Source organism: Cyprinus carpio, chromosome A7, assembly GCF_018340385.1.
Source record: "Cyprinus carpio isolate SPL01 chromosome A7, ASM1834038v1, whole genome shotgun sequence".
Taxonomy (NCBI): Eukaryota; Metazoa; Chordata; class Actinopteri; order Cypriniformes; family Cyprinidae; genus Cyprinus; species Cyprinus carpio.
This window is the reverse complement of record NC_056578.1, coordinates 19,963,323-19,988,816: the sequence shown is the minus strand read 5'-3', so window position 1 is coordinate 19,988,816 and position 25,494 is coordinate 19,963,323. Positions and strand designations below refer to the sequence as shown.

The window sequence follows — 25,494 nt, the reverse complement described above, 5'->3', positions numbered from 1 at the left end:
AACGGATCAAACTGATAAAGCAATATTGATGCCATCCTTAACTATATCAGAGCAGACGGAACTTGCTGTTTTGGCAAGGGGCGGGGCAGTACTGAAACACAGTCTAAACTGTTCTCCAATCACAACGCACTGGGACAGCTAACCAATCCCACCACTTTTGGTTTTTCGGAAGGCGGACCTTCATCTAACCCAAACTAATGGAGTCGTTGGTGCCAGGCTGAGGAGAAAGATATTACAATAATGTAAATTATGTGAAAAATAATGCGTTTTTCGAAACCACCAAGCATTAGAGCATGTTGTAGTAGCTACACCCCAAAACAAAATCAAGACTTTGTAAAAGAGCATAATAGGACCCCTTTAAATAAACGGAAAAAGATAACAATGGGTGGAATTAGCTACTAAAAACAAGTACAAGTAACTTACAACTTAATTTGAAGGAATTAATGTTAAATATCATAAAGACAGTTTGAGATTTGCCTGCATACTGAAGGCAGACAGCAGTCCTCTACACCTTCATGTACTCGTTCTTCAGACGGCTCAACCGGGTCCCGTGACTCCGGATGATGAGCGACAGCAGCTCGTGCTTGTCCTTCAGTCCCAGCGAGATGTCCAGAGTCTCCTTCAAGACGTCGCGCGTGTGCACGATCATGCCGAGGAAGTCGTCGCTGATCTTATGCTCCTCTTTCAGCTCGTTTTCCTGGCTCTGTTTGAATTTCACCTCCAGCTCCAGAAGAGACTTCTCGGAGTTAGAAAACGCCTCGCTGATCTGGGTCGTCTCCCGTCTCAGGTATTTCCCATAGCTGTCCTCTCCGTCCAGGTCGAAGGAGATGCTCTTCCCGATGCCCTCGAGCACCCGCGCTGCGTCCTCGATGTGCCGCTTGATGATGATAAAATCGTCCCGGATCACCGAGTCCTGGTCCTCGTCCAAGGTGCATTTACGATTGTCGGTCATTTTGAACAGCATCTGACATTTCTCGGGATCGTCGTTTTCTTCATAGTTGCCGTCCGGCACGAAATAATGATGAAAGGTGCCGTTGGACATCTCCGGGTGCAGGGGCCCCGCAAAGAAAGCCCCTCCGACACGCGACGAGACCAGACAGGCTATCAGTAGGAACAGAGGGAAAGCCATCACTCTCATCATCCCACCTCTGCCTTATCACAGTCAACTGTACCTTGTAACAGCTCTGCTGTTTAAACTTTAGACAAGCCCTCCTGCTGCAACCCCACGCATGTCCAGAGCGTCAAATGCCGAGCAATCCAGACACGCACACAGCTAAATCACACAGAATCGTCCGCGGTTTGAGATTGCAAATTTCCTGTCCGCTTTCCGTCCTGTGTTTTTGGCTAAACCAACAGGAGTGAGCCACACAGACCCTCGCCGCGTCCTTCCTTGTGTCTGTTTCAACATCTGGAGCGTTCAGACTCTGCGCTAGGTTCAGATAATAATACCCCCGGTCAGACTCTCAAATTACAAGCCCGTCACTCCTTCACTTAAAAGGCAGCACACATAACTGCCAGCATACATTACAGGGGTTGTCATTAAAAGCCCGCGAGTTCTCACGAGTTTTAAGAGATCCTGAAAGCTACAAAACACACTTTAGAAATTGGCTGAACGTTAGACTAAGCCAAACTAAAATTAAAGTGGTCCCAAAATCACAGCTTGCTGTGATAAGATATTGCATTTACAAGTTCTATCTAAGCCTAACTCATAAAAATCTTAAAAATGACAGTAGATGATAGATAAAGTATGAAATATATATTAAATAAAGACGAATAAATTATACTTATTATTAAACAATGATAAAATATTTGTTATATGTTGTGGAGAGTTTACATTTTGTATGTAGGCTGCTCTATATTTATTATAAACACCTGATTTAGCAGAACTATCCATTAGAGAGTAAAGGTGTCCAGTTTTGTGTTCAAGCCAGGAGAAAAATGAAATGCAACACTGCCACAAAATGCTGAAAAATTAATAGATAGAAATTTGATCCTTTTCACTGCAAAAAAAAAAAAAAAAAATTATTGAGACAAATGAAATATTAAAAACTTAGGTTTCTTTGCTGAGTTGACAATAAACTTAGGAAATCCCATTAAATTGAGAATAACAATTATTATTGTGACAACACACACATCAATTGTGTATATTAGTATTTTAGTGTACATTGTGCATTTATCATTCACCTCCCAGCAGCATCTATAAATGCTTGCATCTTTATATTTTTCTCTCTTTTGCAATGACACACACTTGTCTCAGTTTAATACTAAAAATAAACTTATGCAAGAGCTGAAAGCCAATAATGTCAGCATCCTCACTTGAGACAACAGCAGACACTGCAGATCACCACCCTGCATGATTCTCTCTTCAATTTGCCTTGGAGGTGTGTCTGACAGGCCTCTGAAAAGAGGGTACTCTCTTTATACTGGAGGTTTTGATTCTCAGAGACAGGTCTCTCAGCTCCATAGGCTGACTACCTAAAGAGGATGGCTGAGTGATGATGAAAGGACCTGACAGAGTGTGAGACTGAGCAGATCAGGATGTGCTACTTTCCTGTGAGGGCCCCTGTAGAGACAGTCAGAGGGTGAACAGCAGTGAGCTCCCACTTATAAAGCCACGTTTATAAAGCCCCAGGCATTAATGAACCACACATTCCAAGAAAACCAAAAGACAAACATTTTGTGGAACTGACACAAAACGGTGATGTCATAAATGAAGGATGAAGATGGATTCTCAAATCCACTCTAGAACTTGGATCATCAGAGCTTCGGCCACGGAAAGCCTCGTTTGCTCGGTCTTGTTGGATTAACAACCGTCTTTCATCATTTTTACAGACACTGTACAGACAGTCTTTCATTTCACCATATGGCTCTTAAGCAAACACATGTACCCACACACTAACAGACACACCTCACACAACACAAACCTTTCAAGATGCTCACATGTGTTTTATTTTTTACAACAATAAATCCTGGCAAATAGTCTCTCAGTCTGGTATTTGTCTGTGAGTATGAGATACTGTAGTGATGTATCTTCATTACATTACAGTATGGATGTGTGCCCTACCATCTCACTGATGAAGGTCCTGTGGAATAATAGCTCTCCTTCAAACTCCAGTAAAAAATCTGTACAGATGGAAAGCAGAAAATGAGCTAGAGTGGAGAAAGAGGGGGAGAAAATCAGATTGTCTTGTTTTCCACTACACTTGAAGTTGTTCCACTAGAATCTATTCTTTATAGAGTGCTTTAATTTTATGGTCTTCAGTACCTCTTCTAGATGCCCTGTACCCCTTTGAACCTGGTTCCCCCGATGTTCCTCCTACAGATATCCACTACAAGGGGGCCGGCTCTCTCTCTCTCCACACTTAGCCCGTCTCTTAAACCCCAGTGGATGGAATGATGCCAGCTCCTGGAGGACTTCCCCTACTGTTGCCCTGCTAATGATCTTAATAACAGGGGTCTATAGGTAATGTTAGCTATTTTTCATAGAAAGTTTTAACTTTAACATCAGTTTAAGCTTGCATAAAATTATCATACAGCCCAGGACTGAGACTCATGTTGTGAGTTGCACACTTCTGCCAGACTTTTCACTCACAGGATGCATCATAAATACTATTGAAGTTGCCTCTAAATGAAAGTTGTAAATGAAAGCTGCACACAGTTCCTTTGTGGTTAGATTGAATTCGTGCCATCAGCTTGGCAAGGATAAAATGGGCACTGACCTAAATGGCATGAACCTTGCATGAACTGGAACTCCAGGTCAGTTCTAATCTTTTGAGGTAAGAATTATGGGAGAACATTTGTTTCATCATTGATCCACAGAATTTTCTGCAGGGCAATAAGGCTCAATTAAGCTTTTGAGCAAGATGCTCATAAAAGACACAGATGCTGGCGGAACATGACCAGTGGGGCCAAGAAACAGAATATTCAATTCAAGTTTATTTGTATAGCACTTTTCAGGATGCAAATCCTTGCAAAGCAGCTTTACAGAAAATTTAAGTTTCTACATTATATTTAGTAATAGCTTATCAGTGGTGACTAGCTCAAGTTGATGTCCATATGGCAGTACCTTCTAAGAGGCATCTTAGAAGAGGTACTGAAGACCATAAAATTAAAGCACTCTATAAAGGATAGATTCTAGTGGAACAACTTCAAGTGTAGTGGAAAACAAGACTACTTTTCTTTATCTCACACAAACAATCTGATTTTCTCCCCATCTTTCTTCACTCTAACCCTAATCCAGCCTTATCCCTAACCCCATGCGGTAAAAATCAAGCAGTTAGTTAATGACATGTAATCAAACAGACGACGAACACGCAAACAGTGGCATGTATGACTTAGTTGTTATTCATTGATAATCTTCCTCTCCTGTAAGCTGTTAACTGTTGTGACCAGTTCAGTGATTCAGTGAGATGAACTTGTGAATGAATCATTCAGACCTGTTTTGTGAACTGAATTAACTAAAAAATATCTCACACAACTCTGTCTCGTGGCTTCGGAAGACTAGAAATACAGCACATATGGACTACTTGTATAAAACTTTTTGAAGTTTGGAAAAGATCTTAATTGTTACTGGGGTGGAAATGCAAATGATGAGGTCCATATGACAATATGGGAGGCCACCGAATGTTAAAAAGCTATCAATGTCCCAATCTGAGTTGAATGTAACAATAAACAGGTGCACTCATATGCAGGGAATACAACTGATTAGGTTAGACAAGCATGAAAACTTACAAATCTCTTTTGATGAGCTCCCTGATGCGTCAGAATGTTGATGAAGGTCCCTTTAAGTTTTTCCTTTATCACACACACATGTTGCAAGAAAACAGTCCAATGGTGAACTAACCACAGGTTTTCTGATATCTGCTCTACTGCCCAGTTCTATAAACCTCTGCACTTACAAGTCCATTAAGTTAAAAAAAAAAACCCACATGATGCAATTCTAGGAGCCATGTTGATACCTGGAAGAAAGCATAGTTACACAGCCAGACATTTGCATGAATCACTTAATCAAACTATACTGTATAATCTATTCAAGAGACTACAGCAAAGTTGTTGAGAATTATGAATGCTTAAAATATCCTGAGAGAAGAATGTTAATGAAACCTAGAGAAAGAAAACAGGCCCACTTGAGTGTGTTTGTAGAGCTACTGAAATACGCTCAGCAGAAAAGATATACCTTTAACCTGCCATTATAGATAAAGATCTGCCTCACCATGCATAAAGGTCCACAGCAATCAGACAGTACGGCGGAGGGAGGGATGGAACACGGGGTAAATCTCCTCGGGGAGAATCGAAGGAATTAGAGTTGTTTGTTGAAGAAGTGCTGAGGAGATTTTTCCAGCTGTTTTGTGTTCAACCGCTTTCCTCACAACTCCTTTATTCATTTATACATTTTCCATATGGAAATATTCTGAGACGAATGTACATACACACATTACAGTCCTGCAGTTACCCTCTTTTCTGAAGAATCTTTCAAGAAAGAGAGAATCTGAACTCTAATTGGCCCAATATTTACTCAGGTATGGTCATCTAGGTCAGATGTTAAATGTGTTCAGTGTATGCAAAAGTATTTGAAATGTCAGATCAGAATTTAAATTTACATTTAAATGAGTCAAATAATCAGTGCCAGTTGTAATATAGGTGCTTCTTTATGTGTAGGACTGCCTCATCTTCCACTCGTCAGTCTTTTCTGACATAACTTCATGAAACTCTCCTCCTGTTGTGTACTCACGGGATCCACATAGCACAAAACAGCCTACATAGTGGGGGGCATTTTGTCTTCCATTATTAAGAGTCTGAGTGCATCAGCCTCCATTTAAAAATGATTATGCTGTGATTATTCCCCACTGATCACAAATGGAAACAAAACTTCTGCAGTGAGCAAGAATTGCTCACATTGCCTGATTTCCAAACAAGAAACGGAGAAACAATAAAATAAAAAAATAAACAAATGCACCCCTTCCCTGTTGAGTAATCTGGTGAATTCCCAAAGCACTTGTACATATTAGTGAGAACAGAGGAGGTTTATGTTTAGAAAGAACCACTGGCTTTAATGAAATACACATGTGGATTCGTACGAATGGCTCTATGCGGGTACTCTTTTTCCCCCCATTCATTAATCCATTATGATTTATTGGATTGCTTGTATGAAGTCATCGAAACTTCCAAAACACATGTATATGATTCCTTTTGTTTGCTTCTCTTTGCCTGAAATGTTGTGCAGAGCATTTGAGACCTGAGACACAAAGTAGGCCAGCAATAAACCCTGAACATACAAAGGTATCTATACACAGTCAAGGTTGCTCTGTGTTGGTTTAATCTTTGCCTGCTCAAAATTCTGTGTAAAGACTCAATGCTGCATACAAACCTGATTCCAAAAAAGTTGGGACACTGTAGAAATTGTGAATAAAAACAGAATGCAGTGATGTGGAAGTTTTAAATTTCAGTATTTTATTCAGAATACAACATAGATGATGTATCAAGTGTTTAAACTGAGAAAATCATTTTAAAGGAAAAATACGTTGATTTTAAATTTCATGGCATCAACACATCTCAAAAAAGTTGTGACAAGGTCATGTTTACTACTGTGTGGCATCCCCTCTTCTTTTTATAACAGTCTGCAAACGTCTGGGGACTGAGGAGACAAGTTGCTCAAGTTTAGGAATAGGAATGTTGTCCCATTTTTGGCTTCTAGTTGCTCAACTGTCTAAGGTCTTCTTTGTCGCATCTTCCTCTTTATGATGCGGCAAATGTTTTCTATGGGTGAAAGATCTGGACTGCAGGCTGGCCATTTCAGTACCCGGATCCTTCTTCTACACAGCCATGATGTTGTTATTGATGCAGTATGTGGTCTGGCATTGTCATTTTGGAAAATGCAAGGTCTTCCCTGAAAGAGACGATGTCTGGATGGGAGCATATGTTGTTCTAGAACTTGGATATACCTTTCAGCATTGATGGTGCCTTTCCAGATGTGTAAGCTGCCCATGCCTCACGCACTCATGCAACCCCATACCATCAGAGATGCAGGCTTATGTACTGATCGGTGATAACAACTTGGGTTGTCCTTGTCCTCTTTAGTCCGGATGACATGGCGTCCCAGTTTTCCAAAAAGAACTTCAAAATTTGATTCGTCTGACCACAGAACAGTTTTCCACTTTGCCACAGTCCATTTTAAATGAGCCTTGGCCTAGAGAAAATGCCTGCGCTTCTGGATCATGTTTTGATATGGCTTCTATTTTGACCTATAGAGTTTTAGCTGGCAACAGCGAAGGGCACGGTGGATTGTGTTCACCGTCAATGTTTTCTGAAAATATTCCTGAGCCCATGTTGTGATTTCCATTACAGTAGCATTCCTGTATGTGATGCAGTGCCGTCTAAGGGCCGAAGATCACGGGCATCCAGTATGGTTTTCCGGCCTTGACCCTTACACACAGAGACTGTTCCAGATTCTCTGAATATTTGGATGATATTATGCACTGTAGATGATGATAACTTCAAACTCTTTGCAATTTTTCTCTGAGAAACTCCTTTCTGATATTGCTCCACTATTTTTCGCAGCAGCATTGGGGGAATTGGTGATCCTCTGCCCATCTTGACTTCTGAAAGACACTGCCACTCTGAGAGGCTCTTTTTATACCCAATCATGTTGCCAATTGACCTAATAAGTTGCAAATTCGTCCTCCAGCTGTTCCTTATATGTACATTTAACTTTTCTGGCCTCTTACTGCTACCTGTCCCAACTTTTTTGGAATGTGTAGCTCTGATGAAATCCAAAATGAGCTAATATTTGGCATGACATTTCAAAATGTCTCACTTTCAACATTTGATATGTTATCTATGTTCTATTGTGAATAAAATATAAGTTTATGAGATTTGTAAATTATTCCATTCCTTTTTAACTCACAATTTTTACAGTGTCCCAACTTTTTTGGAATCGGGTTTGTACAATCATACTAAGAATATGCCATATCAGCGCTTGAGAGCACACGCAGCATGATCGATAGAGTAAAGTCAAGTGTGTTCTATTCTCAAAACCAGGTAAAACACAAAAATAGTTATAGGCCTAGACTACTCGTGTTTTTTTTTTATGGCTATGCATATATGCCTATGCAGGCAGTATTTTTATTTTATTTATGGTAATTATTTATAAATAATTAACACTTTTGTATGTTACATAGTTATGTCTATTTCTAATAATAGGTAAAATGTCAGTAGGTTCTAAATTATATCTTAATAAATATCTTTATAATAATTAATAAATTATATCTTTAATAAATAAATGACTCAGTGTTTCCTTAGGATATTTATTTGTTTGTTTGTCAGTGTATGAGTTCTTTCCCTCTCAGGTGATGCATTGCATTACCAGTATTGTACCTTATGTTAAATCAACCTAAGTACTAAATGGGTTGTTCTGACTTATATATTTTTAAAGCTTCCCTGTAAATACTTTAGTGTTTTTGTTGGATTAAACTAAGTGGCTGTGCAGGTTTTTGAGTTATTAGTCAGTAAGGAGCACAGCAGGAGTAGAAGCCAAAGACTGCAGTCATAGGTACACTGGGTCTGCAGGCAGACACAGGAGGATTCTGTACATATACTGCTCTGTCATAATGAGCGGAAAAAAATCAGTGCTCAAAGACAGTCTGGTAAAACACTGAGAGACAGAGAGAATCGCCTTGTTCCCTGTTGACCAGTCTAAAATGTGCCATCTCAAAAAATAGGAAAATAACAAGCAATAAAGGTGAAACTGACAGAAAGAAGAGGAAGAAAAATGAGAGAGACAGAGCAACAGCTACCAACACAAATATGGATAAGACTGTAAATGATGATCTGTCTGGCAGGAAAGACATTTTCCGTGTTTTTGCACGCAAGAGGGCTCTCTAATTCATCACCCTGGACTATAAAAAAGGAGGAAAATAAAAAATGTAGCAATTCACAACAAATGCTCTTCTTTAACCTACTGAATTAATATAAATTTCTATTTAATAGCATTTGTGCTTATTTTATAAGGTTGTTAATTTGAAGTGTTTTTATTTATTTATTTTGTATTTTATTTATTTATTTATTTATTTATTTATTCAGGTAGTACTGATGTCGTCACGTCATAAATTATATGGATTTTGCCCTGTTCCTATAATGTCATAGTTCACACCCATTTTAGTCCTATATAGTATAAATAAAAGATTTGGTGCCAGTGGTGATGTTTCATTAAACTCTGTCTTATTATCCAAATAGTGATCATGCATGTGCAATTGTATTTAATTTAAACCTTACCACATTTGTAAAAAAAAAAAAAATTAAATTTGTAAAAATGGCTTCAAAAGTTTTGTTGTAACAGTTTATCCCATTGATTTTCATGTAACAATTGATGTTGATAATTTTTTCATCGATACATTTTAATAATAACAAAATCATTTAATTATATTAATAAATTATTAAATTAATTATAACTTTTTATAACTTTTATTCCACATTCATAAATGCTGTGAAATGAAATGATTACAACATATTAATCAAATATATATATCAAATACATTCATGCTTCAAATACAGAGAGAGAGAGAGAGAGAGAGAGAGCAAGAAACAAAGACAAATGTGTGAAAAAAAATAAGGAAGTGAAAAGAGCTCTGAAAGAAAACACAGAGAGAAAGATAAATTAGACAGAACATTCCAAAACACTTTCTTTCACACTTCGCTGTTGTGAATTTACAAAAAAAAAAAAAAAAAAAAAAAAAGGTGTTGAAGCCTGATATGTTTATCAGGATTCATTCTTTTTTGCCAGGAGACTGATATGTTATATTAAAAAAGATTCCTAACAGATAAACATTGGGTAAATATCATGTGGCTGGAGCTTTGAAGTATGGTGTGTTGTAACAGAGAGCACAAATCACTCCGATATCATGACATTTTGAAAATATTCTCTCGGCTGCTTACAATATGAACTCACCATTCACACAATAATTTGCACTTCACCCAGAATATATCATATAAGTGCTTTAAAGCAGAGTTTTATGTTTTATGAAAGGCCATTTAATGCATCATGCTGTTAAGAGGGTTATAACAAGTTTTGAGTCACTCTGGATCCATTCAAGGATCTCCTGCTGACCAGAACAGTTACTCATTACAAAGTGTTTAAAAGTGGCAAATAATGATGAGTCCATTTTAACTGGCATGGGCACACAGAGCCATTGGTCTTACCAAGGTATGTTAAACATCATCATACATAAAAGCAGGATTAAGGCTAGAGAAGGAGACTGAAAGACCACATACATAAACACACTTCAGTTTTCATTATAACTGAGTGTTGCTGCAAAAAAAGGTGTGCAAAATATTCAAACAGTGGAAATGTTTAGAGCAACTCAGTCCTTATTTAACACAGGGAGGAGGATCACACATGCTTTCCATATGCAGTAAGTGTTGGGAGCACTGAAGCAGTTGGAAGAGACCCGCACTGGGCTAACGGTGGACCGACACTGGGCTTTCTCTGGTGCAGTAATGGTTGGAGCATGCTCAACAGGAATAGCTGCGGTAGTGTTAAACCTCCGTGTATCTGCCAGGAATGCTGCAGCAGAAGCAGTTCTGTCTCACTACATCTGAGCTCCATAAATGCCTTCATTGTGCCCAAGACACTGCCAGAGTCAGGCAGATCACGCCACACCATGTCCTACCACACTGTGACAGAAAATAGCCCAGCATAAGAAGTTGATGAAAAAACAGCTAATGTTTATACAATGTTATTCTGGGGCTGGTCAATTAAGTTCCAAGGAAAATTAGGCCTAGTGTCTAGTGGAAACCAGCCAATCGTCGAGAGAGTTTGGGATGTGCATTCCGCTGTGCTTCAGAGGAGAGGGAACCGCATCCATACATTTTGTAAATGTACACAGAGCCAGAGATAATCAAAGAAGCAAAATCATTTTGAGTGCTCCATGAACATCTCCATCGCTGCTCCGAAGAGACCTGAGGGGTTCACGGGGGGTCTTTTATCTTAGTCAGAGTAAGCCACACATGACGATCTAGCACCACAAGATTTCCCATGCTGCGGCAGATCACTCGAGCTGTCACCTTTTTTTGCTCTGAGGGCCAGATCCATGGTGCGTCGGAGCTCTTTGAAGATACTCCACTTGGTCAGCGCTGTCCACAGAAGATAGGAAGGAGGATCCTGGATTGTGCACTTAACTGCTGAGTGGCACGTTCCATGACTTTGATATTTCGTTGTGCACCCCGGGAAAAGGGACCGGGCCTCTGTGGGGTTTCCTTTCAGCTGGGGTCCAACTGGAGGTATCATTCATCCAGATGGCTTCTGGCCGGCTTGGCAGGAGGCGCCCACTATAAACCGAGCTCATCAACCGTCTAGGACAGGACGCGTAGGAGCTCGACATCACTATGATGGAGGTCCCCAGCATCGCTGCCGAAAGACACCACATGTTGCGCGTCAGGAGAGGGGTGGAATTCAGTGGTCATGAAGCTCACTGGAAGGGAACCTGCCGCTGGGTGGTGAGGTGCACGTGGGCACTGAGCACATCACCTGATCCTGACAGATCCACATCAGAAGCTCACAGCACTTTCCTCCTTGGCTTGAAAGAGGCTGCAGAGGAAGAGTGTGGCAGGGCTTGATAGACAAGTTCATCGCCTTGGACAATGGCCACACTGAGCCTGAGAGTCCATAGACTCATGTTGCCACAGGGGGGCAGTCCGATCCCCCAAGTACTGCCTCTGCATGGACACGACCCAGGCAGAAGACGCACGACTCGTGGATATCAGATGGTTCAATTGGCTCTGCGCAGGAGAGGAAATCGTGAGAAGTCATCCTTGTCCGAAGCTCACCGGACCACAGCAGGGGAAGGGAAGACATTGACCACTGCAGCATTTTACACTCTTAAACACCATTGGCCAGTGTTACTGGTGTCACTGGCATGATTCAATAAGGCTTCAGTAGTATATGGAGGAAGGGCTTTCCCCATTAGCATTAGCAAATGCAATATCGTAGTGAACAAATCGAAAGGGAACACCCTTAACAGATAAAACAATAGGGCGACAAAGATATTGCTTTTCTCAATGGACATTCAAACTAATGTTTTATTGTGAATATGAGATTGAGCTGAAGAATAAATGCTGTATCAGATGCAGGTAATCACACTCAGCTACAATAATACAATTAATACTCAACTATACATAATACAGTGAGCTTGTAATACAGTAAAACAATAAGCTTTCAATGAAGCAACTCAATGTTCCTTTGTTACTTGTTCTAAATTGACGTTTTCAAATTAGTAATGGAGGCTTGGGCTCAGCTGTTAAACTGTCAGTTTGAGATTTGATTACCTACAGCACTCAGCTTATATGTAATCTACAGAGCACATTACTTACAGACATATTCATTATTTAAAGAACATGTTCGTCATTGGTTTCATGACTCAATGCTTATTCATTATACTGTAGTGTGTCAAAAAATGCACAGCATTAAAGTGGTGGCCCCCTGTGAGCTGTGAGTACACCAGCTTTTGGTTCAGATCTGTTCTGTGGATGATAATGCTGAACTCAACAAAGCTGAGTTCTTCCTAATTAAACTCCACATTCCTCCCAAATGGATTGAGTGGGAAAGTGCCAAGGTCATTCTGGGCTTTTAAAATGATCTGTCACATTTAATAAAATGCAGCTGACAGTGAGTTTGCTTTCTTTTCATTTGTAGTCCTGTATTTTTTGCCACTGTGTTTTATATAAAAAAAAAAAAAACACTTCAAAGTACATTGCACATTATGGCATGTTCCCTAAATAATGTAGCTGGCAAAATTTTAATGAATTATACTGGATTTTTTATTTATACATCACACAGTGATGGTCCACTGTGTTTTCTGAGGTCCAAGGTCAACACAGCCGTATACCAGGAAGTTTTAGAGCACTTCATGCTTCCTGCTGCTGACCAACTTTATGGAGATGCAGATTTCATTTTCCAACAGGACTTGGCACCTGCACACAGTGCCAAAACTACCAGTACCTGGTTTAAGGACCCATGGTATCCCTGTTCTTAATTGGCCAGCAAACTCGCCTGAACTTAACCCCATGGAAAATCTATGGGCTATTGTGAAGAGGAAGATGCGATATGCCAGACCCAAGAATGCAGAAGAGCTGAAGGCCATTATCAGAGCAACCTGGGCTCTCATAACACCTGAGCAGTGCCACAGACTGATCGACTCCATGCCACGCCGCATTGCTGCAGCAATTCAGGCAAAAGGAGCCCCAACTAAGTATTGAGTGCTGTACATGCTCATACTTTTCATTTTCATACTTTTCAGTTGGCCAAGATTTCTAAAAATCATTTCTTTGTATTGGTCTGAAGTTATATTCTAATTTTCTGAGATACTGAATTTGGGATTTTCCTTAGTTGGCAGTAATAATCATCAAAATTAACAGAAATAAACAATTGAAATATATCAGTCTGTGTGTAATGAATGAATATTATATACAAGTTTCACTTTTTGAATGGAATTAGTGAAATAAATCAGCTTTTTGATGATATTCTAATTATATGACCAGCACCTGTATGTGAACGTTTTGATAAATCACCATAATTTTAAATAATTGTCATGGATTAGTGTAATATTAAGTTTTATGTTACTGTCTGTATGTGTTTATCATTATTAGTGTGCGTGTGTGTGTGTGAGTGAGTGTGGAGTCTATATGGACTCAGTAATTGATACAATCCATAGCTAGATGTGTTTTTTATGGATAAAGGGTTAGATCGACAATCAAAAAATCTCACAAAGGAAGGTTTTATCTCACATTCCCTAAATTTAAGATGCAAGAGTTCTCCAAGATTTCTTTTTCAAATCTTCAAACAGGCCACTTTCTGGCCTCCTCAGGGCATCAATCAGCCGTGAAACATAAGTGAAGCAGGATGCTGAGCTCATGTCTGAGGAAAGTCTCTCTTTTGTTATCTCTGTCTTTCATCCAAATCTGGAAGCGTTTTAGGTTGGGATTCTCTCTCTCTCTTCTTTGTTTATTTCTATTCTCTCTCTCTCTCTCTCTCTCTCTCTCTCTCTCTCTCTCTCTCTCTCTTTAACACACACATGTGCCCAGGAGGTGAACAATTCTTAGGAAAATAAGTCACTCACCAGATACCCTTACTGTAAGTGTTTTCACAATTTGTTTTGTTCTAGGAAAGTCTTTTCTGAAACCATCTCCATGTGCTCACTAAGGTCAATATCGCTGCCAGAACTGCAAAGCAATAGTTGTTGTTGAATTGTTTGTACCTGGTGGTTATGTTATGTAGGTCAGATCAGTATCTATTCAGTTTGACTGTGAAAATAGCCTTCACATTACACCAAATTCACAAGCATTTATGTCACAAAAATGATTTGATCTCTAAACATCTGTGATGTTCTTTAGTGCACAAAATGTCTACGGGAAGAGAAAGCCTCTTAACTGTGAACCGTATACCTTTGCTGAGGATATTAATCATTGTAATCCTGCATCTAAGATGGTCTTTGACTGGGAAGTTAAGCTCCACTCCCACATTTTCCAGGGTTTATGTAATAGTGTGATAAATGGAAAAGCATCTGCTGAAAAGTTTGAAAAAAAAATTGGGGTGAAAAAATCTGTAGGAGAAAGAGGGGAGAAGAAAAGGAAAAGTCTGTGGTCATGGAGTTTGGATTCTGCCGGTTGGACAGGAAGATTCCAGCTGTAATATACCTTTACATATCTTTGTAATTCTGTTTGCCTTTAATCATATTGGGAAACAGAAAGTGTATTTTGTTTCGTTTAAGACTTTGTAGGTTAACTGAGCTTATTGAAAATGTCACAACCCTTTAAATCTTGTAGTCATTTTGTAGCTTTTTAAACTTTCCCCAAAGGTAGGCCTATGTAGTCACACAAATTGACAACAGGTTCAAGTAATTTCATTCAGATGGAGAATAACCAATCTTTTTAATTTTGTGATATGCTCATGGTTTGAGTTTACTACAAATTACGTTTAAAAATGTAACTCAAAAAAATAAAAAAAAATAAATCTGTCATAATATAATTCTAAAAATATCACTGAAGTCTTTCAAAAATGATATGACAAACACAGAAGGAGTCATTGAACATCATATCGTTACGCCAGTAGGTGGTGATGAGTGACTGTGCTCATGAGTGAATCATTCACTTAACTGATTTGTTCAATGACATGGATTCATTCAAAAATGATTTAGTGACATGCATGAGTCATTAAATAATTCAGTAAACAGATTTGTTCAAAATCAGGAAGGAAATCAGGAAGGAAACTGTGTGTTGCTCAGAGACTGGCTTTATCTGGACTGAATCTGTTTTCAAAACAAAATAGCTTTTGTTGTATGGAACAGACCAGGGTCAGAACTTGTATGTTGTGTTGGATAGCAGTAAAAGGTCATAAGGGTTTGGGATGAGAGTCACATTAAAATTGTGTCAATAATTTTGTATTCTTGGGTGCGCTAATTAATCCCTTCACCCTCTATGAACCAGCTAAAGCTAAAACTATTAAAATTTAATTTTGTTAATTGCTATAGACTTGTCACAGAAAGAATGTTACAAATTAATGAGACTGTTTGGCTGGGTCACTAACATCAACATACACACTTGTCTAAAGCCAGAAATATATTAAAACACATCCAGGCCTTTCTTCTGAATTTTCTTTTGGCTTACATGAATACCATAAAACGTTGGATGAAAATTTCCACTGAAGCATTATAAACCTTAAGGGAATGAACTGGCTTTGCTGTGATCAAAATAGTTTGGCTTGCTTCTCCCTGTATAATAAATCATCACTAGAGGACATGATGTTCATGCTCTGTTAGTGTCCAGCTGCTAATCAGATTTCATCTAGTATTGTAATCATTCACATTTGAAACTGTCACTGCACAAGTCTCTTACCTCACCATTCATCAGGTTCCCCCAGCAAATGCAGTTAACAGCTCCCCCATGAGGTCTTAAACTGCAGCAGGCCCCAAATTAATTCTTAAAACAAACAAACAAACATATGCTTTCGCTGGTATAAAACTTTCCTTGATTCTAGTATGCTGTCATACATGCCAATGATCACTTCATATATTATTCAGTTTTATTCAGCTTTCCATAAATTTCCAACATTTTAAAAAAAAAAAACAAACAAAAAAAACAACTGCTGTAGCTTTATGAAGTGAAGCCCTGTAGTTTATAGTCTGGCCTGTGGGTACCAGGCTGTTGTTCTCCAGGGGCAGTTTATGGCTCAATTTCATTTTATTCAGTTGATCAGGAAACTTCTGCAAACAAAGTTTTCCAATGCTCATATAAATTGGACAGAAGTTGCCTAATTTAAAGGGTCAAGAAATCCAGTAAAGTAAATGTGATGTTGGTTGCTCCTTTTAAAAGAAAATTTCCAATTGAAAACAGCCCACATTGAAAAACACTGCCAGGGTTTCTCCTTTTGTCATGGTTATTATCAGTAGCAGTTTATTAATAACTTTAACCATATTTCTAATTGTGTGATAATGTTAAGGTAAATTTTCAGCAAATATACATTTTTTTGGTTGTACTATTCCTTTAAACATTCAACATCATTTCCATCGATTTATTTATTATTTTGAATAAAGAAAAATAATGAGGATGTTGAAGATCTCAATGAAGATGTTTATTGCAGTAAAGCAGTGACAATGTATATGTAGTACCTTGTTAGAGTCATTGTTTCAGTCAGAATGAAACCCGAACATCCAAAACTCCAACCTTTTATACAGCTGCAGTTTACTACCCATAATGAAGTTGCTCCTGTCGTAAGAGCTGTGGTCTGTATGTTAATGAAGTTGAGACAGCCCATTGTCTGACCTGGTTCTCGGTGTCCCACACCCATTCTACAATCGAGTCATTTACTGAGGATGTGATGTAATGAAACAATATAACTGTTGACTTTCTTCTTCTCTATAATAATTAAGCCATTTTGGGAAATGAGCATGATTGAACATCTATTGTGAAGTGGAATCTGGGTCAGGACAGTCTGTAGTTTCTTTCAAAGGGATAGTTACTAATAAGCATTTAAAAGTGGGCAAAAATGTTTTTATTTACTCAACTGCTCAAAAAAAAAAAAAAAAAAAAAAAATATATATATATATATATATATATATATAAAATAAATAAATACATTTATTTTATAATAAATGTATAAAATAAATAAAATTTACAAAACTTTTTCTTTACAAAAAGAGAATTTTCAACAAGCTTCAAATTACAGTATACAGCTGTAATGTATCTATAATTTCATAAACACAGTTTTTGGAAAAATGGTATATTATGCATAGCATTACCATCCTAACAGCAGGCCAGCAGTATAGTTGCTGGAACTGGAACTGTTGTTGGAACTGAGAATAAATATATATAATCATGGAAAAAATCTTTAATATGCAGTACCTGCGATTTTGCTGGCCTGACAAGTGTAGCAGTAAATTACTACAAAAATAAGTAGCAACTGAAATATGTGTTACTTTTAATGTAAGAACAACCATGTAACTGCTCCCTACAGAATAGAAAGAAGTTATAATACACTTTGCCCTCTGCTGGGCCACTGTGAGAAGAGCAAGTCATCTGGCCAGTGTGCCCACTTTTGTTATGTTCACAGCTAATTTAAATTTAGGCCCATGATAAACCATTGGAAACATACCTCAACTATCCCTTATAAAGAGGCATAAATGTTTCACCATCCCAGTATGACACCTTTTAAAATGCAACCTATGACCCTACTATGACAAAAGACAGCCTTATGACGCTCATGGTCATCAGTCATGTAAAAATAGCATGTGTCTTTTGTTACTGGCTAATGTTGAAAAGATATGGGGTGGAGGAAAGCAGATCTGAGCAACCTGTGCGTTGCCATGGATACAGGGCATGGGAGGAATGCTCGGAGGCCCAGTGTGTTAGGTGCTCTTCCCTTCAGGGAATTTTAGTTGTTCAAAATCTTCAAAACTTACCTCCAGGATAAACCTGTACCTGTGTACACTGATGAGATGTGTATGACTGACGTATGAATGGAGATTAACGTTGAATTTCAGTCCTTTTTACAGCTGATGCACATCAGTGTTTTATTTGCTTCTTTGCATCCAGGAAGTCTGATGCAGAGGTGTGGTTTACAGGTGCAAATTCAGGAAAGGCCAGTTCCCGGGTAGCCACAAGCGAGACAGATCCCTCCCCTTGCCTCTTGTCTCTGGATGCACACTCTCTGAACTCTCAAACGATTTTACTTCAACCTACCTCGATCATCTCACCCGAGTCCTACTGGCAGCACTCAGGTAGGTTTATATAATTTAAATATAAACACAGTTTATATTTTTAATACATAGGAGCCTATTGAGGAATGTTGTACTGCTTTAAAATTCATCTGGCCTAGTTTGGTGTAAAATGAAGAATAGGCATTAGATATCAGTGCGGTATGAATGCTATTGAAATTGTGATCAACTGAAGGAAGTCATTATGAGACAAGTAACCTTTAGGATGACCTTTAGGATGTTTGACAAATGGTGTCGCATACCTATAAGAAGTTTAATACCTGAAAATTCTTGGTAAAATTATACATGGTAGCAAGAGATTTTCTGGATACACTGATGAACTTCTGTCTAATAAACAATGAACCAAAAATGTATTCCTTAAACAAACCTTTAGAATATATATTTTATTATAGCTTAACCACACACAGTTCTTATTACATTGCGTTATTGACTACAGCATAAGAGATGCCACATACTTAGTATTTGGAAACCTGTTCTAGCACATTCTCAGATAATTATTAGCATATTTTCCTCCAAGATGTTGTTAGGAGGGAGAGAGAATTGTCTAAAATGGTGTTATTTTACATTTCTAATTTAATAGACATGTACTTTAACTATTTTTTTCTTTTCAAATTGGCCGGCAATATTAGATGATAGTAGATAAACTGGTGAAACAGGAATAACTGTGAAGTGGGGATACAATGGAAATAGCTGCTCAGTTAGTCTTGTCAAGTGTGGGTGCGTCTTTTCAACAACACATCAAAATAAGATATAGATACCAATTGCTGACAACATCATGTCACATCTACTGTATGTCTCATCAAAGCATATTAATTAAGTATTTGTATGAACTTTGCTTTTTGTTCTTTGTGTTCTGTTTTGTCATAATTTCACTCAAAACGTGCATCTAAATATAGTTTGGGTGTGTACATTGTATCCCATACACAGAATACAGAATTTTGTATGCTCACCTACTGCTATTGTAATGTAGTGACATGGTTGAATGGTGTACATTACAGTTGCATCAAGAGGGCTTAGATTCACTTCAGTGAAAAGGACTCATGGGAGTGGAACAAAGGGCTGCTAAACAGAGGCTTCTGAGAAATAAAGACTGAAGAACACTTTCATTTTGTAAAGAGAGACATCATAGGTTTTGCTTCCCACAAATGTTGATTCATTTATCTTTTGATTGATGCCAGCATTTATAACAATGATGTCTACGTATTGAATATAACTTATGTTACAATTAAAATAGTGGATTTTAGCCTTTTTTTCCTCTGTTGGCATTGTTTATGTTTTCTGTGATATGCACACTCCACACACAGGTAACATGTCTTTTTTGGCAGGTAGAGGAACCAAACATGAAATTGCCTCTGGGCATCACACTTGCACTCTTCTTAATACTTCAGGCGTTCCAGCAAGCGTCCACCCAGATACCTGAAGATTGGAAAAGAAATAATGGGACTACAGGCGATGAAGGAAAACAACCACATAGTGAGGAAATAACTGCTAAACCAACAGGAAACAGTAAGGAAGACAAACAAAGCAATGTGGATGCACAAACTAACCCAGAAAGCAGTACAGACAGTGAAGGACAACCATTTGGCACATTTTATTTTAGTGAAGGAGGAGAGCAAAATTCCACAAAGTTGGATCAGATGCCTGAGCAGTCTGTCGCTGACACAGAGGAAGCTAGTTCTGACAGTCCCATTGCTACAACACCACCTCCTATGATTGCATTTAATTCAAGTTCTGAGCTCTCAGATACATCAGCAGAATCCAATGAAACTCTGACACAGGACACAGCCACAAATACCTCCACACCAGAGCCAGAACACACAAATGAATCTACTCTTAATGACACATATACCAGTCCACAACCTGAGACTACCACAACAGAGAGCAGCCATGATGAATCGAGTTCTGGATATTTGCCCTCAGATGATGTACCCACCAACAGCACTACTAAGAGTCCGACCACCACAACAAAAGATGAAAGCGTCCAGAATGGAACTACAGTGAGTCCAACTGACCCAGAAGTACACAGAACTACAACGGCAGCAGTTCGACCGACCGTCTCTGAGGATGTCACGACTCCTGCCCTGTCAGACAGTGAGGATACAAACCAGACCGAACCTACTGACACCAGAGAGAATTCTGAAAGAGGTTAGAATCACAAATCAGCATCAGTCAAGTGTTATTAATATTAAGTGTGTTTATAACAAAGACTAAATTTAATTGGATGGCTGAGGAGTTTTGTCATTAGATATTCATTATTCAAGTACCGTACCGTTTAAAAGTTTAAAGGGATACTCCATCTCAAAATGAAAATTTTGTTATTAATCACTTTACCACCATGTCGTTCCAAACCCGTAAAAGCTTTGTTCGTCATTTTGCAGTGGAGTAACCCTTTAAGGTCAGTAAATTTTTAAGCAGCACAACTGTTTTCATCTTTGATAATTGATCAAAAGATAATAAAAAATAATTAAAAAAAGTGTTTCTTGAGCACCAAATCAGCATATTACATTGATTTCTAAAGGATCATGTGACACTGAAGAATGAAGTAATGATGCTGCAAATTCACCTTTGCCATCATAGGAATAAATTAAATCAAATTTTCACATATATTAAAATAATTAAAGATATTTCATAATACTACTATTTCTTACTGTATTATTGTTTAAATAAATGCAGCCGTGGTGAGTATAAGAGATTTCTTTCAAAAACAATACATATCTTGCACACCCCCAAACTTTTGAACAGTGGACATGATAAAATTGTAATCAAAAATATTTAACTGAAATAGAATGCTCCCTCAAAATCTGTGACACTGACAGTGTTTTGACCTTTTATAAGTATTATTTCACTTCCCATTTCCATAGCACAAAGATCACACAAATCTCTTTATTTCATCCCTCGAGCTAACCCTCATTCTTGGCTTCTCAATTCAGTCATAAAAGACATATTTGCTGCTGTTCCTCGTCGCTGGGTTGGATTTCAGGCTTTGTTTGTCCTCTGCTCTGGGCCAGAGTGTCTAGTTACTGACACCTCACCTTCCCTCACAATAAGAGTGGTGTTCACCCTGCAGATATTGGGAGGGGCTCCTTTCAAGGTCAGGGGTGGACCAATGTGACACAGAACACCTGACATTGCTGGAGAACAAATTCCATGATCTTTTTAGTGAATGTAACTCTAATCAATCTGTGTCCAAACACCATTATAAACTGAAAAGAAGGGGTTATATTTGCATATTCAGAATTATTTAAATATAATATAATATAATATAATATAATATAATATAATATAATATAATATAATATAATATAATATAATATAATATAATATAATATAATATAATATAATATAATATAATATAAGTAACTCCATGTTAAAGGCAACCACAATATTATACAGCCCAAACTTAAGTTTTTAATTGCTAATTTGGTCAAGTGTTGCTTCGTTGTTACAATAAACATGAAATATGTCTTTACAGGTTTATCTTCAGATGTTACCGAAAGCAAGAAAGGGCAGGCATGGACTCTTGTCCTAGTCATTGGGATTATAGCGGGGGTCCTGGCCTTGGGAGCATTTATCATCCTGAATCAAAGAAACAAAAGAGACTTCTCACACAGAAAACTGGTGGAAGAGATGTCACCTGATCCAGGTAATATAAAACTAACTTGTCATTATTTACATCACTTTGAGCCAAGATCCATTTGAATACATGTGAGGGCATATAAACATAACACAGAATCATTTTTTTTTTTGACTGTGATACTCTTATTCATATTGTTTTGTCTCATCTTTTCAAAGTTCTCCGACTGGATAACAGTGAGCCACTCGACCTGAAGTTTGATGGATTTGGTTACTACAATCCAGGACTACAAGGGGACAACATCCAGATGACCAGCTTTCCACAGGGACATTCAAAATGAGAACAAATCTGTGATGCCATAGACATTTTTTTTTATGTTGCAGCACTCATGTGAAGACAAAAGAATGTAATTAAGAAAGGCAATTTTGCATAACTGAACAATCAAAACTTTTTTTTTTTTTTTAATGTTTAATAGTGTTTTTTGTTTGAATGTTTTAAACTCTCTGAAAGAAGAATATTTCTATACTGGGCACTTTTTGTTGGAACTGCAAAGTGTTGGGTTGTATGTCTGCTTCTATTTAATTGTCCAGCAAATTGTTTAATGTCAATTACTGTATCATGTCAAAACCCATATATGCAAAATGGTGGAAATTATCAGCATTGTGACACAACTTCAACAGTTTTGGTCTTGAAGATCAAGATTATATGACTGAACTGGGAGAACATCTATTGAACATCTCATTGAATTTTCAGACACAGGCCTTTCTTCTGAGCCTATAATAAGATTTTTTAGTTTACAAAAGCTTTAAACTAAATAGAGAATAAACATGGCAGTAGGTTCTCAGATTATTAATAATAAAAAAAAGATAAAATAAGGCTTGTTTCCGTGTCTGATTATTGCATAATCAAGGTATTATATTAAAGGGGTGCTTTTATGCTTTTTCACTTTTTCAAGTTTAGTTAGTCTGTAATGTTGCTGTTTGAGCATAAAAAAGATCTATAAAGAAACAAAGCTCAAAGTCCACTTCAAAAGGAGATATTTTACTTAACAGAAATCACTTTTCAAAAACTAGACTTGTTCGGACTACGACGCATCTTTTCCGGGATTTGTGACATCACACATACTGACGAATGGGACGAGACCTGGTTGAGCTGCGCTAGAGAAGGCACCAAGTGTTATCACTATGTCAGAGAACTAACTAATCAAAGCACATTTCATATTTCAGAAGGCAGGCCTTCATTTGATACAGGAACTATTTGAGCCGTTTATACCAGACTGGGGAGAGAGGTGTTGAAATAATGTAAAATATGTGAAAAATTATGTGTTTTTCGAACAACCTAGTATGAGAGCCTGTTCTAGTACACCCCTAAAACAAAATCAAGACCTTGTAAAAGAGCATAATAGGTCCCCTTTAAGAATACGTGAAGCAGTGTGAGCTTGCTTGTGTCCTCCAGTCCTGTAAATGGCGCAGATTTCATCCAAACCTTAAAAAAAACATATTTTGATAAACATGGCAAAGAAAATTAACCACAGGTGGCAAGAAATGTGGGATAATGTGGGTAAAGGGAGACATCTATACCATATTCAAAAGAGTATCAAAGTGAATAAGGTAGGAAGTGGAAACAGGACAGAGGAAACTGTATTAAAAAAAATTAAGGCTGGGTCATTGTGCTCTAAATGAAACATTAAAAATGGTAGGGAAGCATCAGACGGGTCTGTGTGAGGAGTGTCAGGAAGAGGAATCAGTGGAGCATCTAATTCTACATTGTAGGAGATACCAGAGGCAGAGAGAGATAATGGAAAATAATCTGAAGGAGGTAGGGCTGCAGAAACTTACTTTGAAAACAACCCTAGGTATGAGTGATAAAACACAGGTAAAAGAACTGTTAGTTTTTTTAAGGGAATGTTACCAATAGTAGTTTATTATGGAAGGTCCGGTCAAGATAAAGACTTTGTGTGGTTCGGGAGCACTTTGTGAGGGAACAGGTTTTGTGTGGAAGCTCCCTCTGTCAAGCAGACTGTCATAACGGTAAGCCAAACATCAAAAACACCATGAAATGTGTGGTTTATTATCATTACAGAGAATGGATCAGCATACCAACATAACTAGATAGCTTACAGTAGGTAATCTTAAATTCAGTGGTCTTCACATTCTGCACTGGGCTACAGCTTTACGAATTAAATTAGATCGACTCAGAAAACTTGATCATCATCTTTCATAATTATTGGTGACTAAATGTGGTATAACGTCCTATGAATGGATCATCTCATACTAGTTTAGGTTGAACGTAATGTTGATGTTTAATAATGGAACAAACCTAAGTTTACAGGTTGTCCTACTTAGTCCTTTATTCACCCTACTAATCAGGTAATGACCAGTAATTTACCTTCGAGAATTCCTCAAACATGGAAAAATTAATTGCAGGATGAAGTACCAAACAAAAGTATTTATTGCCATTTAAACATGCCTGTCATTTTTGACATCAGATTTACTTATTATTAATTAAGCCACTTATTCCTAGTATTGTGTGTGAATAAAATAGGAATAAAATTCCTTCAGGAAAACTGGAAGGGTAAGTTGTACAGGTTGCTTTCATAGTTGCATTATGTTTCTTCTTGCACAGGCACTATAAAAGACTGCGTGCTTTACTGAAGGACCCTCGCCATGATTGTGTGCTGTTGGCCAATGAGTTTCAGCAATACTGCTACTGCCCCAGAGACAAGGACGAGTGTTAGGACAAATGGCATACAAGGTCCTGACTATCCAGTATTACATTTTTTTTTATTCATGGTTTACTTTGAGATTAATAGACTATAGAGCAGGGTTTTTTTTTTTTTACAGATATTGGGCCTCACTTTGACACAACATACAAAATCGACACAATGGTGCCTCCCCACACCCCTCCACATCCTAATTTTTACTTATTATCAATAGTATAAAAATACTTTTTCATTTTTATAGTTTACAATATACAATGCATCATTTAAACACGCCCCCACATGTCTACGTCACAATGTGGGAAGATTTGCATTACGCCACCCAAATGTTCATGCAAAGAAAGAAGGCCTAACCTTTGATTCTCGCTGTTGCTGCCGCTGACTTGTTGTGGAGTCGCTGTGTGTTTCGTTGTGAAAGCGAAACTACTTTGTTTGGCTTTCCAAAAGTGGACTCAACTAGAAATCAGTGATTAAGATGTATTTCAACATTGTTCCAGAACAGTTCAACACGAATATTCAGATGTGTGCAGCACATTGTTCATACATGCAATAAAATGATTGTCTGGGAAGTTACCCCAACACTTCCTGCACTCTCTGTTTGTGTGACAGGCAGCACAGCATGCACAGAAGCAATCCACAGAGCTCTTCCAGTGCCTCTACTTCCGTGACAAAGACTTACAGACAGATGAGCGCTGTGTGGCTGATGCTGTGATCTATTCTGTTCAAACTAATTGTTTTCTGGCCTTTGTACCACAGTAATGACCTGCTTATGGAATAGTACTTAGTTACCCCAAACTTTTGAATGAAAGTGTACACCAAAAATAGCTCCTGCATATAATGTGGAAATGATGATTGATTTCGAGCTGCTGTAGCACGTATCTGTTCACACCGGTATGGTTTGAAGGGAGCTGTGTACCTTAAGAATCGAGAGGGTCAGGTGG

At 38.0% G+C, this 25,494-nt stretch overlaps 2 protein-coding genes across 3 annotated transcripts; one reads left to right on the top strand and one right to left on the bottom strand.

Moving 5' to 3' along the window:
* LOC122145633 (fin bud initiation factor-like) lies at positions 1–1,469 on the bottom strand. Its single transcript, XM_042760218.1, has one exon. The coding sequence runs from the start codon at positions 1,139–1,141 to the stop codon at positions 506–508; it is 636 nt and encodes a 211-aa protein (XP_042616152.1). The 5' UTR covers positions 1,142–1,469; the 3' UTR covers positions 1–505.
* A 16,652-nt stretch (positions 1,470–18,121) lies between these two features.
* LOC109064865 (putative protein TPRXL) lies at positions 18,122–22,702 on the top strand. 2 transcript variants are annotated; one of them, XM_042760217.1, is made up of 5 exons: positions 18,151–18,263; positions 19,259–19,370; positions 19,586–20,405; positions 21,733–21,903; positions 22,053–22,702. In XM_042760217.1, the coding sequence occupies exons 3-5, from the start codon at positions 19,601–19,603 to the stop codon at positions 22,172–22,174; spliced, it is 1,098 nt and encodes a 365-aa protein (XP_042616151.1). In that variant the 5' UTR covers positions 18,151–18,263; positions 19,259–19,370; positions 19,586–19,600; the 3' UTR covers positions 22,175–22,702. The 2 variants fall into 2 exon arrangements, with proteins under 2 accessions (XP_042616150.1, XP_042616151.1); XM_042760216.1 differs by lacking the exon at positions 19,259–19,370 and having other exon boundaries at positions 18,122–18,263.
* Positions 22,703–25,494: the final 2,792 nt, after the last annotated feature.